The 18,768-nt window shown below is 40.8% G+C and overlaps 1 protein-coding gene across 1 annotated transcript; it reads right to left on the minus strand.

The window, feature by feature from the left end:
• Window positions 1–172: 172 nt before the first annotated feature.
• Window positions 173–17,287, minus strand: TAF5 (TATA-box binding protein associated factor 5). The gene is made up of 11 exons (XM_043988270.1): window positions 16,338–17,287; window positions 12,528–12,765; window positions 8,550–8,865; window positions 8,040–8,203; window positions 7,800–7,935; window positions 6,429–6,549; window positions 5,701–5,830; window positions 3,077–3,241; window positions 1,645–1,822; window positions 1,298–1,475; window positions 173–1,028 (listed from the first exon to the last, which is right to left on the minus strand). Exons 1-11 carry the CDS (start codon window positions 16,963–16,965, stop codon window positions 811–813), a joined length of 2,472 nt encoding a protein of 823 aa, XP_043844205.1. The 5' UTR covers window positions 16,966–17,287; the 3' UTR covers window positions 173–810.
• Between the last annotated feature and the right edge of the window lie 1,481 nt (window positions 17,288–18,768).

Consider the following 18,768-nt stretch of genomic DNA (forward strand, 5'->3'; position numbering starts at 1 on the left):
AGCCGAAGATCTTCATCGTAAGCTCCCTCCACAAAAGGTTCATTTACAAGGAGGGGACTAGGGAAACATAGGGAAGTGACTTCCTATGTGAATCAGTACTTTACGGACTTCACATAAGAATTTCTTTATTGATAGGAGCTGTTCCTTCACTGGCTTGTGAAATTCTTGGTTGCACTTAAGTTAATTACTCAGACCTCTGTAAATAGTGCACTGAGATTTACTCAGGAGGCCAAGAGGTTTATTTAAATTGACCAGACTCCTGTTTATTTGATGTCAGTGGACTGAGAGTATATGTGATTGTTTAAGGTGAAAAATAAGAAACTTATTAGAGTAGGCAACTGCTCTGTTACACTTAAGTACTGGGTACTTAAAGTACACTTAAATGCCAAGCAGTAGCTAAATTTCATTTTTTCATATCAATAATATACCCAGGTAGAGCTTCATCCAACCTAAACTTAGTGTTACATTGGACACTAAGGGCTTTGAACCTTCAAGTGGGTAAAAACTATTGAAGTCAGTAATTATAGTTTTTTAAGAGAAAATAAATTAAGATGGAATTTGAACAGAAAATGCATAGTTTCCACATAATCCAAAGCACCGGTTTCTTTCTACAGCATCCATGCCATGTATCCAACTCACAGAAAGTAGTTAAATAAACTGTTGTCCAGTTTAGATTTCCAAGCAGCCTTCTTCCAGATCCTTTTAGATAAGACACTCTTTGTGGCTTAAATGTTAATCTCTGAGGTATTTTACTTTTTAGTATCATTTTTTTCCAGAGAGTGGCTTTCAAAAAGTCTTAATACAGATGGTTTATTGTGGACTATAAGCTCCTGCAGCTAAAACCAAGTTTCTTCTAGTAAAATGGAGATGTAAAACTGGTGTTGACTTGGTCATATAGGTTCCTAACAATAAATCCTGTGAATTTTCAGGCAAGTTTATATGTCCAGTGGCTGTAGTAAAGTCATCAGTCTCTAGGTCTTCAAATGCTTTTATAGCATCCCACAAACGAACTGTATTATCCATCGACCCTGTGGAGAGAGTATATTATATCATGAACTAAATTCTGACATTCTATTCTACATTTTAGCACAAGATTTCTGATAAAGGGCCAATTATGAACAACATAAAATATCAAGTAAGATTGGGCCTAAGAATAATCCATACCACTAAGCAGGTTTGGAATTGCTATGGAGGAAAGCAAAAAATGGGTAAAGAATAAAGTTTTTTTAAACTAATCAAGACACAGAATTCCTTTTCAAACACTTATCCTTCAACCCCTTTATTTCTAGTTCCTTACCTGATGCTAAGATTTCTCCATCTCTACTAAACTTAAGTGAAAATACTGTATTTGTATGGCCTTTTAATTCTCCAACCATCAAGCCATGTCCAATATCCCAAAGAAGTACCCTGCCATCTGTTGCTCCAGTAGCCAGGAATCTCCCATTGGGAGAAAATGCCAAAGAATGAATTGGTCCCTATAATGAGAAAAAGAACATTTTAGAAAAAAGGTCTCAAATAGCAAAGAAAATAACAACTGAATGTTGGACTACAAATTCCAATAGTAGTACAAAGTAGTATTTGAGATAATTTTCTCCTAAAAAGCAATGATATTTTGTTAATGGTCTTATTTAAATTATAATTTACCTTATGTCCCGTGAAGATCCTTACACAGTTCCCATTCAAGACATCCCACAGTCTTACTGTTCTGTCAGCTGAACCCGTAGCAACATAGTTAGAGTTTGGATGAAATCGTGTACGGTTCACATCAGCAAGGTGGCCAGCAAATATTCGTAAAGGCTGATAATGATCTGTAGCCCATAGCCTTAACAAAAACAAAAAGGCAGCTTTAAAATAAAAATAATAAAACACAGGTTCCTGTTATTAGTCACATTCTGCCATAAAAGATATACTACTGGGGGCAGCTAGGTGGCACAGTGGATAGAGCACTGGGCCTGGATTCAGGAGGTCCTGAGTTCAATGAAGCCTCAGACACTGGACACTTACTAGCTGTGTGACCCTGGGCAAGTCACTTAACCCTCATTGCCCCACAAAAAAACAAAACATAAGAGCACTTGTGGCAGCCAAGCACTGCAAAGTGATACTCATCAAAGGAGGAAAAGTTGAACAAAGTGAAAGAGGAACGCCATAGACTATTACTGCAATGAGAAAGGAGGAATTTAGAGAACTTGGGGAATACTTGCATGAACTGATGCAGAATTAAGGAAGTAGAACTAGAAGAACAATTTAGGAATAATGTACATTTTTTCTTTAAAAACTAAAAGGAGCTGTGTGACCCTGGGCAAGTCACTTAACACCAACTGCCTCACCAAAACAAAACTAAAAGCCAAATTTCAAGTAGTTATAATGACCAGTCTCAGTTCCAGAGAACACATAATAAAATGTATCTCTCTCAGGAGAGGTGGGGGAATAAGGGCAGACTGTTGCCTGTACTCCAAATGACATGTTTTTGCATTTTTCTGTTACAAAAGAGCTTGGAGTGGGTAAAAGGGAAGGGAGAAACTATAAGAAAATCCATTTTAAAAAGTCAATAAGAACATCTTATTTTGTCCATATCAGAGTCCATCTCCTTTCTGCCTCATTCTACAAAAGGGTGGGATAGTGATGGTTCATACTGAGGTGAGTATAAGGTAGCAGAAAAGGGCTGATGGTATTCACACAATTTCGAGATCCAGCTCCTCTTTCCACGTTAATTTTGGAATTTATGAGTCCAATTAACTCTAGCACAGTACAAGTGATCAGAAATCACTAGTTCTGTCAATTTACTGTTTTGTAAGATATGACTAACAGTGCTGTTTTAAGGTTTGTTGTTTGAAGGACACTGAATAAATCACATACGGGAAAATTCTTGTTCCCAGTAAAACTGCATCTTCTGGGGCGGCTAGGTGGATAAAGCACTGGCCTTGGATTCAGGAGGACCTGAGTTCAAATCCAACCTCAGACACTTGATACTTACTAGCTGTGTGACCTTGGGCAAGTCACTTAACCCTCATTGCCCTACCCCTCCCCCTGCATCTTCCTCTTTGCCAAGTGTCCAGGTGTAAAATTTGTATCTTACCGGGCTACCCTGTCATGTCCTCCTGATACAAAATAGTATCCATATGGAGAAAACTGTGTGTCCCACACTGGATAGTTGTGTCCTTTGTAGCCTACCAAACAAGTGAATGTCTGAAGACTCCATAGCCTGACAGTGCCATCTTCTGAGGAGGAAAGTAGGTAGTTTCTAAAAGGGGAAAAAAAAAACAGGATAAATGTGCTTGCTAATCAAAATGTCAATTAGTCTCCATTTTCTCCTAAGAATATAAAGCAATCAATGTGAACCTTCCTTCTTTGTACAGGCACCACAAATGTGAATGTCATGAATAGCTGATTAACAGTAACTTGGTGGCGCAGCTAGGTGGTACAGTGGATAGAGCACCAGCCCTGGATTCAAGAGGAACTGAGTTCAAACCCAGCCTCAGACCTTTGACACTTATTAGCTGAGTGACCCTGGGCAAGTCACTTAACCCCAACTGCCTCACCAAAAAAGTGTTAATGCCAGCTACGCTGGTCAAGATGGAATACCTGCTTTGTGCATAGCTCTGTACTAGGTAGTATAGGCTATCATGATTTCTGTACTACCTCGAGGTTTGCAAAGCACTTTAATTATCTCATTTGAACCTAATAATAACTGAGTAAGTGCTGAGGTAAAGTAATTTGCCAAGAAATACCCAAGTTATATCTGAGGCAGAATTCAAACCCAAGTCTTCTTTAATCCAAGCCTGGTGGTTCTAACAATTGTCTTAGTCTCCCTATCAATAAAATGTAAATACTACTTCTGCTTTCACTATCTCATAGGGTTGAGGTTTTTGTAAACTAGAAAACACTTATAAAAGTGAGTTGTTTTTGCCAACATTTAGAGAAATGCTAATTATGTTCCCATGCCACCTTAAGAAAAATATAAAATTCAAATCTTCAGAAAGCATTCTTATGGCTTATCACTGAAAGCAGAATATTTCCCTTACCCAACCGTAAGGAAATGTCATTTTTAAGACATTTTGTACCTAAGGCAGATTCTTGCCCCATCAATGTTTTAGTGACTGAGGGATTATGTTTTGAAAGAAATGTTTATCCAAATGAAAATTCTCAACTAAGCATCCATAGAATATATAACCATTAACACTTACTAGCTGTGTGACCTTGGGCAAGTCACTTAACCCCAACTGCTTCACTTAAAAAAAAAAAGCAACAACAAAAAACAAAAGAATATATAACCATATAGGATGTTCCCCTTATTCCTGGGGGGGTGGGGGGGCAGGGACAGTGGGGCCCAGAGATCCACAAGAGACATGTTCATGGAGTCACAGACTTAGAGCTCAAAGAAACCTCAGATTCTCTCATATTACAGATCAGGAAACGATCCTAGAGAGGTTGGTTCCCTTACCCAATATACAGCTAAGTGTTAAGGCCAAGATTCAAACTCAGGTCCTCTAATTCCAAGTCAAGCCAAGTATTAGCTACGCAGTGTTTCTTCTAATTGGGCTTTCAGTTTTAATCATAACTCTTAAATAGGATTGAAGAAGTACTTGCATTGGTCTTCTGATTACAACAGAATGAAAGTCTCAATTAGGCAAAATTATGTCCTTTACGTTTATTAACAAGGTATCAGGTATCAATAAGGAGGTTTGTTCAAAGATAGAGGCAGACAGTGGAGAGGAAGTTGAACCCAACTCAATATGACCATCAATATTCAAAACATAAAATTCCCTAATTCAGAGCGTTTCATGTAGGAGAAAATGTTTATAAGGTACTTTGCAAACCTTGAAGTGCTATATATAAGGATGATTTGAGTGCTAACCATTCTAACCCAAAAGCAAATGAATAGGGATGAGATCATGTTGAATTTTTAAAGTAAATTTGTTTTTCATGTTTCCCATGACAACTCTTTTTTTTCCATAAAAGTATTTCATTTTCCAGTTATATGTAGAGATAGTTTGCAACATTTTTATATGATATCTAGTTTCAATGTTTTCTTCCTCCCTTCTCTCCCTCCCCGCTCCCCAATACAGCAAGCAATCTGATATAGTTTATTTTTTGTTTGTTTTGGTGAGGCAATTGGGGTTAAGTGACTTGCTCAGGGTCACACAGCTAGTGTCAAGGGTCTGAGGCCGGATTTGAACTCAGGTCCTCCTGACTCCAGGGCCAGTGCTCTATTCACTGTGCCACCTAACTGCCCCCATGATATAGGTTATATATGTACAATCACATTAAACATATTTCTGCATTAGTCATCCCATGACAACTCTTGAAGGGATACCTTCAGGAGGTTATTACTATTCCAATGTATGTTTTAATTGTTATTCCTTTGTACTGGGACCCTGAAGTTAAATTAACAAAAGGCAAGATTCTTAAATCTAAATGTAATGAATATGTACAATATTAGACCTTTTTAGTTATCTTTTTTTTTTGCGCAGGGCAATGAGGGTTAAGTGACTTGCCCAGGGTCACACAACTAGTAAGTATTAAGTGTCCAAGGCTGGATTTGAACTCAGGTACTCCTGAATCCAGGGCCACTGCTTTACCACTGTGCCATCTAGCTGCCCACCTTTTTAGTTGTCTTAATTTACATAATGCAGCTTTAGAAATATCCTGCCCAATCACAATATGCTACCTAATTTACCTTTTCTGTTTTTTATATTTTACCTGTCAGGACTGAAGCTTGCCCCATAAACAGGCCCACTGTGCCCATATAGAATCTTCAATTCACTTGCTGTTTTTTCATCCATGATTCTTTCTAAAACATCATCTGATTCTTTGTCTATAAGGCTGAGGTCTAGAAAAAAAATCCAGATAGCAATAATTTAAATGGCACTCAACAAAACCTGATTGACCACATGATAATTTAGCAGAATGTCACTCATTTCCCAATTAGGTACTGTTATTCATTATGTCATTCTTTTTTTTTTTTTTTTTGCAGGGCAATGGGGGTTAAGTGACTTGCCCAGGGTCACACAGCTAGTAAGTGTCAAGTGTCTGAGGCCGGATTTGAACTCAGGTACTCCTGAATCCAGGGCCGGTGCTTTATCCACTGTGCCACCTAGCTGCCCCTCATTATGTCATTCTTTAAGATTTTTGTTCAGTATTTTATACTAAAATGTTACTACCAGAAACCGGCTTCCCTTAAAATGGGGCTTTGCCCTAACTTCTTATTTTCTTTTACTACACAAGCATCTCTTTTTGTGTGTCAAATGAAAATCCTTATCCAAATTTTTTACATGGTTTTCTGGTATTACACATTCAGGCACTATGGAAAAGTTATTCTTATTAGCTAAAATGAAGCCATGTGGAAGAAAAGATCAGAATCCATGAACTATGGATTCCTAGTAGTAAAGAACTAAACAAAAATAGTCATAATGAAGCATTTCTATTACCTGTTGCAGTCTTCACACTGCGAAGCTTTTTGGGAGTCACAGACCACACTCTGACAGTAGAGTCAGCAAAACCTCCTGCAATCAGACTGGAATCATCAGTGACATCAACTGCAGTGAGACCCTGTCAGTAAAAGGGGGGAAAGTTTTAATAGGAAATCACACTGCAGACTCTGTACTCATTGTATAATGAAAAAAATATTAAGTTTCTACTATATGCCATACATTGTACTAGGGGAGAGGGGGGTGCCAAGGGCACCAAAAATAAGATAAGATGCCTGCTCCCAAAGAGTTTTTGATTTAGAAGGGGCAATTGGATAAATGCATCTCATCACAACATGTCCAGAACAGAAGTCATCCTTCCCCTAAGTCCACCCCTCTTCCAAACATCCTTCTTTCTATCAAAGTTCTCGGGGGGGGGGGGGGGGGCAGCTAGGTGGTGTAGTAGATAAAGCACTGGCCCTGGATTCAGGAGGACCTTAGTTCAAAATACCAGCCTCAGACACCTGACACTTACTAGCTGTATGACTCTGGGCAAGTCACTTAACCCTCAATGCCCCGCAAAAAAAAAAAAAAAAAAAAAAAAAAAAGTTCTTGCCATTCTTCTGGTCTCTCAGGTTTGTAACCTTAGCCTTATTTTCAGTTCCTCCACATAGTCAATCAGTTGCCAAATCTTTTTTTTTGCTTTGTTTTTGTGGGGCAATGGGGGACCCAAGTTTAAATCCGGCCTCAGATACTTACTATCTATGTAACCCTGGGCAAGTCATTTAACCCCTATTTGCTTCCCCCCCCCAAAAAAAAAGTTGGATTAAAACTCAAAACAATGACAGAATAGCCATCAAGGTGATCTTTCACTACCTTTCATCTACCTGCTTCCCTCCATTTAAATTTTAAGTCATCTAAGTTTTGCCTGAAGCATACAATTAACAGTAAACTAAAACCCAGACATTTCTGTAACAAAGAAAACTTATGCACAGTAACTGTATGATCTTAAGTATAAACCTTGTAAGCTTATATGTTGACTACAAAAATTTCCCAAGCATAGCAGAACAAAATCACAAAGCTTCCTATTTCTCAAAAGTTCCTATAATTCTAGAGAGAATTCTACTGATTGAACTCAATAATAAATTGACATTTAAATGTAATTGCTGCAAATCACCGAAGACTTTCCAAGGGACTGTGTTTGTCTTTTCTAATCCTGTCTGTTATACTTATGTGCTGTCTTTAATGAAATCATACTAACACAAGTCAAAGAGCAAAGTTACATCTTCTCCCAACCCAATTTTTAGGCTTATTTTAATTATATTTCACAGGCAGTTTTTTGAAATCAGTTCAAACTATTCCATCCTAAACTTCCATGAATATTTCACCAACCTGATAGGCATTAAGGAATGTATAGAAACAGATGGAAGGTAAACAGTCTGGACCAAGACGCACACGTTTCGTGGTTTCTTTCATATTCATTATCTTATCCAATTTATCTGAATCTTTCAATTCAGGAAGAGGAATTCTACGGGGGGAAAAAAAGAGCAACTTGTCAAATAATGCTTCAGCACTGGCAGACAGGACACCCGCATGAAAGACCCCACCTAGTGGCCAAGGTTTCTCTCTAACCTGTTTTGAGGCGGCGCATTAGGATCTTGCTTTTTGCTTTTAGATCCCATACTATCTTTTTTAGGTTTCTTTTTTTTGGGCTTTCCTTCCTCATTCTCCCCTTCTTCATCTTCATCATCCAAAGGAACTTCAATTTCTGGTTCTTTTAACAAGCCAAAAAAAACCTAGAAATCAAAAGAGCAAATATTTCCAAAAAATATATATTTTCAGGTACTTGTAACGCACTTTTCCCCACTGATGCACAGTGAAGTAAGATGCTGACACAATGGCCAATTTTTAAAACTATGTACACCCATTCTTTAGAAAATAAAACATCCTGTCACTGTAATGTCATTTCATTGTGCAGCCCCAGCAACTCTCAGATTTAGCACAGTGCCCAGCACACCAAAGGTGCTTAATAAATGATTATTGACAAACTGATTGGTTAAAAGAATGTTTGAGCTGATCCACTGGAAATGCTCCCCGATTCTGATTCTCTGCATGATACGTGTCCCAGGACTGGGCCCATACCTTTGCCTTATTTGCCTCTCGCTTTGCCTCTCCGGCCAAACTTCCCACCATAGCATCTATCTGTTGCTTACTCCGAGGCATCCCATCGAAGATGTCAATGTACAGGTGCTCCTGGACTATGTTCCATATTTGGTTGTTCTGTTTCTCCTGGAGGTGTCTTTTCAAGAGTTGATAAGAGTCACGGGAAATGCGCAAAACAAATTTACTTGTTCGAAAATCCAACAAGGTCTCATTCCCTTTCATGTGCTCCTTTTTGGTAAGGCTAGATAACACTCGCAGATCATCCTGATAATAACATTCCTGATCGCCATGAAACCTATTTCAATTTTTAAAAGATTAATTTTAATAACTATTTTTTTCCTTCATTATCATTATGGCATTTGCCTCCCTCCCATATATTCTGAAGTAATATTACTGCACCTTCAAAACAGGCTACAAATCAAGGATTAACACAGCCAGTGTATTAAGAATGAATTTCAGGGGCAGCTAGGTGATACAGTGGATAAAGCACCAGCCATGGAGTCAGGAGTACCTGAGTTCAAATCCAGCCTCAGACACTTGACACTTACTAGCTGTGTGACCCCAGGCAAATCACTTAACCCCCATAGCTCCGCAAAAAAAAAAAAAAAAAAAAAAAAAAAAAAGAATTTCATCTCTCTTTTTTTTTTTTAGTGAGGCAATTGGGGTTAAATGACTTGCCCAGGGTCACACAGCTAGTAAGTGTTAAGTGTCTGAAGCCGGATTTGAACTCAGGTACTCCTGACTCCAGCGCCGGTGCTCTATCCACTGCGCCACCTAGCTGCCCCATGAATTTCATCTTAACTTATTCTAGTTAAATTTTAAATTCAGCCATTAAGACTCTATGCAATAACCATTTCATCTGCCAATGAAATTCACAACACAATTTCAAAAAGAAAAATAAACAACATAAATTACTGAAACTAAAGGCAAAAGAAGTACAGTTATTTCAGTTTTTGAGGGTTTGGGGACATTCATTTTAGTAATAATAGTAACATTTGCATGCTATTTTATGGTTTATCAACATGCTTCCACATCTCATTTAATCCTCATGATAACCCAATGACAAAAGTAGGACAGGTATTATTTTCTCCATTTTGCAAATGAGGAAACCGAGATCCAGGTTTGAGTGACTTGCCCACAATCACATGACTAAGAAGTGGCAGAGCCAGGCCTTTAGACTCAAAACCAAGTCTCCTGATCCCAAATCTAATTTTCTACTACAATACAAAAATGTCTTTACTTATAACTGGGTTTAAAAAATGCTTTTCAAAATTATATTTAAGTTTCAAGTATTTACTTACCATAGGAACCATTCTAAAATATCATGGTTTTAATACATTTTATGGTTAGGGTCCTTTAAGGGCCCTACCACCTCCAAATTTATGATTATAAAATGGTAACAAAGAAGAATTAAACATGCAAATTAATTATTCCAAAAAGTAACTGAGTAAAGCCTTCTGGTCTTAATAGTAAATCGCTGTTTTTCTATCTATAACTCTCAAATATAAAAACTCTTACACACTGGCTACATTTCATATCATGCTGAGCCAAAAAAAGCTAAATTCAAAATAATCACACTATCTGCCTCACCAGGTTGTTATAGAGAAAACACTTAGCAGAACTTAAAGCAATACATAATGAGAATTATCATTATTGTTATTAAGGGTACTCAAAGGCAAAAACCTAGAAACAGAAACATTTAAAGTTAGGTTTTGACTCTGATTCATAGTACTATAGTGTTCATTCACTTCCATTAATTCATTTTCACTGTGTTAAGCACTGGGAAAAAGGCAGGGTTTTTTGTTCTGGTTAGTTTTTAACAGATGGGGTATTTTGCCCAAGCTTGAAGTACAGTAGCCACACATAGGCCCAGTCCTTATATACTGTTACAGGAGTCTTGACCTGCTGAGTTTCTGAGTGAGGTCAGCTCACTATCTTCTAGGTACCCTGATGGCCTCCCACTCCCAGGGCATCATATTAGGCTCAGACTTAGTACAAACACCCTTACTGGACCTAGTCTACCACACTACAGAACCCCCAAGCCCAAGTAATCCACCAGCCTCAGTCTCCTGGGTAGCTGGGATCATAGTTGCCACCACAAAAGTGGGTAGGAGGAAATTATAAACAACTAAGATACAGTGATACCTTTTGAAGATTACAAAGTATTGCATAAAGAAAGTTCACTTCAAAGGTTGTTTCCAGGTCTGAAATTTTATGATATAGAAATATGAAATATGAAATATAACTCAGAATAGACTATAATAGCATAAAACAGGTATCAAGTACCATATGAGACCAGAGGAAGTAAAGATCATTTCTGACTGAGAAAGGGGCCAGGGAAGGCTTTCTAGAAGTAGCCTTTGGTCTGTATATTCATCTTCAGGAATAGTTAGTATTTTAAAAGGCAAAAAAAAAAGGGGCATGTATGTAAGGGGCGACAATAGGCATTCTACATATAAACGATGGCAGGAACAAAAGTATGTATGTATACAAGGGACAAGGGACAGTTTGGCTCTGGCGTTAACACAAATTGAATTGAAATTAAATGGAAGTGAATTATGAAAGATAAGGTCTGAAAGGTAAAGGGATACTAGGTTTTAGGTGACTTTTGGCAGGGGAGGCGGGGCAATGAGAGTTAAGTGACTTGCCCACAGTCACACGGCTAGTGTCAAATGTTTGAGGCCAGATTTGAACTCAGGTCCTCCTGAATCCAGGAACAGTGTTTTATCCACTGCACCACCTAGCTGCCCCCCCCTTTAGGTGACTTTTATTAACTAACTAGAGACTGGGCTTTATAGGCAACAGAGAGCCATTGATGTATTTTGAGTGGAGATTTGTGCAAAGATGAATCTGGTAGCAGTGTGAGGGACTGGCAGGACAAGAGACTGGAGATAAGTAGGGAGATCAGTAGTCCCGGCAGATGGTAACAAAGGATTGTCCTAGGGGAGTGGCAATAGGGACAAACAGGAGGATCCAGAGCTGGAAAAGGCCTTAGAGATCAAGTCATGCAGGACAATCCTCGGGGTCCCCCCACCCCCAGTCCAATCCTAGATAGAAGAGACTAAGGTGCCATGGGATCCAATGACTAGGGCATGGTCCTAGAAGTACTAAGAAGCAGAGCAGAGATTCCTGCAAATGAGTGAGTGCCTTATCTTATGACAGCTGCACCTAAAAGACTTGGTAACTGCTTAGATGCAACAGAAAAGGAAGAAAAGAGCCAAGAGAACACCACAAGATTTCTAGCATGGGTGGCTAGGTGAATGATAAGACCACTATGGTAGGGAAGGAGTGGGTTTGGGGAAATAAATTCTGTTTTAGACAAATTGACTTTTGAATACCAACAGAACATTCCTTGTTAGTGACACATCACCCTCTCCTTACTAAATATCAGATGAACTCTGAAGTTTGGTCAGAAGCTTGGCTGAAATGAGAAGTTTCAACCTCCTGAGCAAGTGAGTAGAGGCTGAACATTCAGCTTGGGGCAGTAGAGTTGTATCATCCATACTGGCATCCTGGGGTCCAAAGAAAGTACGGGCAAGTACAAAACAAGACAGAGAGAGAGAGTCCCTTATTCTGTTCACTTACCCAGAAGAACCTGAGGAGGGAGCAGTATTAAGAGATGGAAAGAAGAGGAAATTTCTTAATGATTGGAGTAAAATAAAAAGAAATTCTTGGAAGTAAACTCCAGCCACTGATGATTATCTTTCTTCTACATTTCCAGTCATGCTACAGTATTTTGTAATAAAAGCACAAAGAAATATACTTTTGTGAGGAATCCTGCCACTAACTAGACTTGTGATACTTAGGAAGTCATTTAAACCCTCTGGGTCTCCAATTCACTCATGTAATTAGAAAGAGGCTGAACTGGGTAACTTCAAACGTTCCTTGCAGCTCTGAAATTTTGTAATTCTACAATATGATCTATGGACAACCTCAAGTACAATGACATTCACATACTTCTCAAAGAATGATTTTGCTTCATTTTCATGCTGATTGTAGACCAATTCCAAGTACATATGTACAAAGAGAGGATAAAATAACTGAGATAATTCTGCTCGATGACAGTCCAGGGAACATTCAATAAAATGTTTCAGTCCACTGTAGTACTCTTCATACATTGCTGGATCCCCTTGCTGATTGTAGGCAGATAATACTGCACTGACATCAGGTTGGTCTTCTACTGCAACTACTCCAACTGCAAAAAGGAAAAAAAAACTACTTCAGGGAAAAGGAAACACTATGCAACCCCTGGCATGATGTCCCGGGGTGCAACATGACTCAGATCTATTTCCTCATCCTCTTCCCATCCCCCAAGACACATGCAAAGAATGAGAACTTGTTCATGGGCCTTTTCTTATTATGACATACATACATCTACCACCTTTTATTTCTGTGGCTACTGTCAAATAATATAAAATCAAACAGCAAAAATAATTTAATAATTTATCTGGAGCAATTTCATTTTTTAAATGATCTCACTGTTCTTTAAATGATCATGATGCTCTGTACCACTCATATAAATCCAATATGTTTGGCACATAAAGTCCTTAACAATCTGGCTCCAGCCTCCCCTTCAAGATTTATTTCACATTATCCCCTTTATGTATTCTATATTCCAGTCAGTCTTGTCTACTGGCTGACCCCTGAATTCAGCATTCCATCTCCCACCACAGGATATGGAATGCATTTCCCCAGACCTCCACCTTTTAGAATCCTTGGTTTGTTTCAGTTCAAATTGAGACATTCTATTTGATGCCTGTCCTAATCTCTGTAGTTTTTTAGTACTTCTCTCCTCAAATAATTTAAAGACTTATTTATGTGTTTACTTACTGAATTCCCCTCTCCCCAAGAATATAAACCTCATAAAGGCAAGGGCTATTTTTGTTGTGTGTAAGGGGCTGGGGGAGAGAAGAGGAAAGGGGAGAGGAGGAAGAGAGACTAGTACCTAGCACAGTGCCTTAAACATAGTAGATTAATAAATGTTTAATTATTCTTCTGTGCTGTCCCCTCAATACCTAACAGGTCCTGACATGTAGTAGGTAATCAAATATTATCTAAATTAAATTGAAAAAGTTTTGTTAATCAACAAGAATTTATTAAATGCTTAGTAGGTGCCAGACACTAGGGATACAAGTGCAAAGGATGAAACGATCATTACTTGCAAGACACTTATATAAAATAATATATAAATGTTAATTTAATAATCATGTTATTCTCTTTGGTAAAGAGCAAAGACCAAAGACATACATATATATATACATATACATACATATATACACACACACACACACACACACATACATATACATATACCTTTTAATTGTTATACAGCAAAGCTGTGCAATGACAAACTTTTCAGAAAAATCATAGTTTGTCTCTTGAAGACAAGGTAGATTCCGATACATCATACATAGTAATGTATTACTATTAAAAGAGCAGCTTGGTGAGGCAATGGATGGAGCACTGACCCTGGAGTCAGGAGGACCTAAATTCAAATCCAGCTTCAGGTACTTACCAGCTGTGTGATCCTGGGCAAGTTGCTTAACTCTGCCTCATCATTCCCTTCCCTTTCCCCCCCACCCCAAATAAGCAGCTTCCAGAAAGATATGTCCACGACAAAGAATTCCCCAATTAGCCCTCAATGACCTTGAGTAAATCACTTCTTCTCTCTTTTTCAGCTCTATAAAATAAGGGGGTTCGACTCTCCAATATTTCTTACAGCTCTAAATCCCTTGATTCATATGATTCTAAATTAACTTGATAAAGGAACACAATGTTACTCTGACTTGAAACCACCATTATAGTAAAGTCACTGCTATGGAGGACCCCTAAGGAATAAACTAGCTTGAATGACTTACATCTTCATATACCAAAGGTTTTTTTGTTTGTTTTTTTTAATTTAACATTCAGGGAAGAGATCTTTCTAAAATACAATATACCTTTCTAAAGATTCTAAATATAATGTGACTTCTTCATGACTAAGGGATTATAATTATAAATATTAATCTCTATATTGTGCTGAAATAGTGATGCCCTGCCTGGAACATACTGAGGTGTGTAATTCAATTCAATAAGCATTTATCACACACCTACTATATGCCAGATGTGCTATTTGATAGGGACACAGAGACAAAAATGAAACAATATGTTATACCTTCAAGAGGCATACATTTTTGGGAGAGGGGGAATATCATACATTCTCAGAAAGAAAAGTAAAAACAAAAATGTATACATGAGGCTGTATCAAACAGGAAAGAGTAGTTTGCTCTTATCCTCGATTATCCAAGACTGTTAGGCTTTTCTAGTACTTATGTTTACATACTACAGCTTCTCTTTCCTCTATCAGTTGTCACTTTTCATTACCGATAGCCTCAACTTAATAATATTCAATTTCTGATCTGGAAACTAAATAAGCAAGCTTGTTAGAATTATATGTAAAATATAAGCCAACAAGCTTTGGACAAGGGAATGTAAGTGAATTTTTTTACATGGGTTTTGAGATATCTCTTTTTGCAACTATTTTTGCTTACTCTTTATGTCTTAGCTGTGTTCTGAACAGGTAAGGTTGCCAGACAAAGTTCCATACATGTAAGTCCTCACCTCCACAAGCCCCCTCTATCCAACCAAGCTGGTCTTGCTACTAACTAGATAATCTTTGCTTGGAGTTGCTATTCTTCCCCATCACTCATTTAGATCATATTTATCCCTTCAGGGTCCAGCTCAAATCTGACCTCCTCTACCAGATTTTCCTATTCCTCATTCAATAGCACAAAGTGTGAATTCCTATAGCACTAATATTCTGTAACATTCATTTGGTCATTTAGTCATATACCATGTCAGTCAGTAAATATTTATTAAGACCCCACTGGGACAGACAGAAAGGCAAAGGACAAGGAGCTCACAATCTAAAGAGGAGAAAAAATTTGCAAACAATATGTACAACCATGTTCTATAGAGGATAAATTGGAGATAATCAACAGAGAGAAGGCACTGGAATTATGAGGAATAGGGAAAGGTTTCCTGTAGGGGGGATTCTGGAAGCCAGGAAAGCCAGGAGGCTGTGATGTATTTGTTTCAAGCTAGACCTGTCTTATCTCTCCAACTGGATTTGTAAACTCATTTCTTTTGTAAACACCACAGCACCTCAACTTAAAAAAGGAAAGCGCATCAAGCACGCTCATTCTGTATTTGGTTGCAGAACGGGAACATCAAGGCTTAGTGTATTTTGGATTCCAGGAGCCAAGTTTTCAAGGTCTGATAAGAAAGGATGCCAAAGAATGCGGGGGTAATAGGTGATTGGGGATGAAAGAGTAAGGCACATGGGAAAAACATGGGAGCTAACCATGGGCACCAAGGAGCCCCAGGTGCCTCAGCACCAATCACTCCAGGATGGCCCTGGATCTGGGGAAGGTTAGCATCCAGGTCGGTGCTCAGAGCCCCACACCTGGGCTAGCAATACCATGTATCTATGCATCCGTCCATCCATTCATTCGTTCATTTTTCCATTCATCTAGCCATCTATCTTTCCAACCATCCTTTCGTCTGTCCATCCATCGGGCCCCCCCCTCCCCTCCGAGCAGGCAGGCTAGGACGGCTCCAGGCTCCCGGAGGCTGTGCCCACGCGCAGGGCGCGCTCCGGAAAGGGGGCGGGCTGCGGCCGGAGAGGCGGGCCCAGGAAATTCAAACCAAACCCGCAGAGGAGCGGGCAGGCAGCCCCTGACAGCTAGCCGGACTTCCCCACCGCGCCCCGGGGACCCCTTGACCCACCTTTGGCCGGAGCGACCGCGGCCGGGGCGGCGCCCGAGTTCCCCGTGCCGGTCCCCGAGGCACCGGGGCCCGCGGACGCGGGGCAGACTCCGGGGCCGGGACCGGAGCCCGAGCCGGGGCCCGGTCCAGTGGGCCCGGCGGCGGCGGCGGCGGCGACCCGGCTCAGGAGCGTGCTGGTGGCCTCGGCCCCCGGCCCGTCCACCTCCCCTGGGGCGCCGGCTCCCGCCGCCTCCTCTAGTAGCCGGGCCTCGCGCCGCAGAATCTCCTCGGACTCGCGTAGGTTGCTCCGCCGCAGGAACTGCAGCACGGCCAGCAGAGTCTGCCGGTCCTGAGAGGCTATGCCCTCGGCAGCGGCTGCTGGAGCCCCGGCCGCGCCCCCCGGAGCCGCTGTCGCCGCCGCAGCAGCCGCAGCTGCCGGAGGAGCCACGGCGGGCTTCGGGGTCCCGCCATCGCCGCCGGCTGAGGACGCCGCGACACCGCCGCTGCCACCTCCGTTATGGCTGCTGTTGTGGCTGCCCCCGCTGCCCTCGCCTGGACAGTCGCCCGGCTGCGCGGCAGGGAGTGCCTGCGGTCCCTCTGGGTCAGGCTTGATCACCACCTCCGTCTGCTCCTCTGCCAGCGCCGCCATCTTGCAGCCGCGCTCCCCAGCTGGCCGCCAAGTGTGGCCACCTTTCCGCCTCTTTAAGGGCGGGGTAGAGAGCTCATTGCGACAATGCAGTGAGGTGGTTTACGGCAGCCTGGGGTCTGCCGGGGGCGGAGTTATCAAAGGACGGAAGTACTGTGCTGCTCTAGAAGGGGCGGGTGGCCAGGTGGGTTCCTTCATAGTCCACGAACGTTCTGAAGCCCTTGCTATCACACGGGCGCGTTAAAGTCCCTTGTTCCTGACGTTTAACCCGGAACTAGGCAGGAAAAGACGTATCGGTTTTACTGATGCGGAAAAGGAAAACTTGTCCTTCTAGGACTCGAGGTTTGGGGGGAGGCGGAAAGGGGGGGGGTGGAAAGGTGATAGACAGGACGGACACCTCAGACCTTCATTTTAGTCTCTTCCTATCGGATCCACGTGCCTGTTGTGTGCAGGCCGCTGTGACTTTAAGTGTCTTGGACCACGATTCAAGAAGAAACATCTATGAGTTTTTCCATTTCTTTAGGTTTATGTTGATATGTTCATTTACGAACAAACAAGTCCTCTCTCCTCTTTCCCAGAAAACCACCCAATATAAGAAAGAATTAAAAGAGGTTTAAAATGTTCAGCAAAACTAAGCACATAAACCAAATCTGATATCTGCAGTATTCCACATGCAGAGTTCTCAGACCTCTGCAAAGAAGGAAAAGGAGATGCTATCTCATAGCTCTTCTTTGGGGTCAGACAATCAATCATTTCACACTATCCAGTTTTGATTCCATGGTTTGGAATACCCCACGGAGGTCAAGTGTAGTATTACAGGAATCACCGGACCTAATGGACCAAGGGCATCTCCAATAGAACTGAACAAGTGTAATTTGACCCTATAGGGAGGGGTACATTCTCTGACTTCTTGCTAAAGGGCATATCAAATTTCCAGTGCTTGGGGACTATGTCAAAGAGAACTTCTAGTAGATGGTGTATAAGTTAGGAGAGATGGCTTCTGACATCTTTTAAGCTGGTTTCTTTGTTGGGACATAGCACCCAGAGTTTTGGTCTGTAACTCTCCTAAACTAAACTCCTGTCCTTGGCCATCACTGTCCTCTGTGTATTGTCTCCTCCATTAGGATGTAAGCTTTTGGAGGTTAGTTTCATTTGCTTCAGTTTAGTATTAGTAACATACTTTGTAATATAATGTTATGCATGTTTTGTAGTTGTTGAGTCGTTTCAGTCATGTCCGACTCTTCTTGACCCTATTTGGGATTTTCTTGGCAAAGATACAGCAATAGTTATTTCCTATCCAGCTCATTTTACAGCTGAGGAATGAAGGCAAACAGGGTTAAATGATTTGCCCAGGGTCACACAGCTAGTAAGTATTTGAGGCTGGATTTTTTTTTTTTAGTGAGGCAATTGGGGTTAAATAACTTGCCCAAGGTCACACAGCTAGTAAGTGTTAAGTGTCTGAGGCCGGATTTGAACTCAGGTACTCCTGACTCCAGGGCTGGTGCTCTATCTATCTATCCATTGCGCCACCTAGCCGCCCCTTGAGGCTGGATTTTGAACTCAGGTCTTCCTGACTCCACTTTACCATTGAGAACTACAAATTTACTGAGAACTGACTGGTTATATCCATGGATGACTTTGTAATGGGTCCTTTCTGACAGGTCCCCCAAAAGGGGATGGATGCAGGTTGTTTTTATGGACCATATGTGGCCACTCCGACAGCTCCTGGAAAGGATGGCTGCCGGGTTTTGTTTTCATCATGTACAACAGGGGGCAGCTAGGTGGCACAGTGGATAGAGCACTGGC

This window comes from Dromiciops gliroides, chromosome 2, assembly GCF_019393635.1.
Source record: "Dromiciops gliroides isolate mDroGli1 chromosome 2, mDroGli1.pri, whole genome shotgun sequence".
NCBI lineage: Eukaryota > Metazoa > Chordata > Mammalia > Microbiotheria > Microbiotheriidae > Dromiciops > Dromiciops gliroides.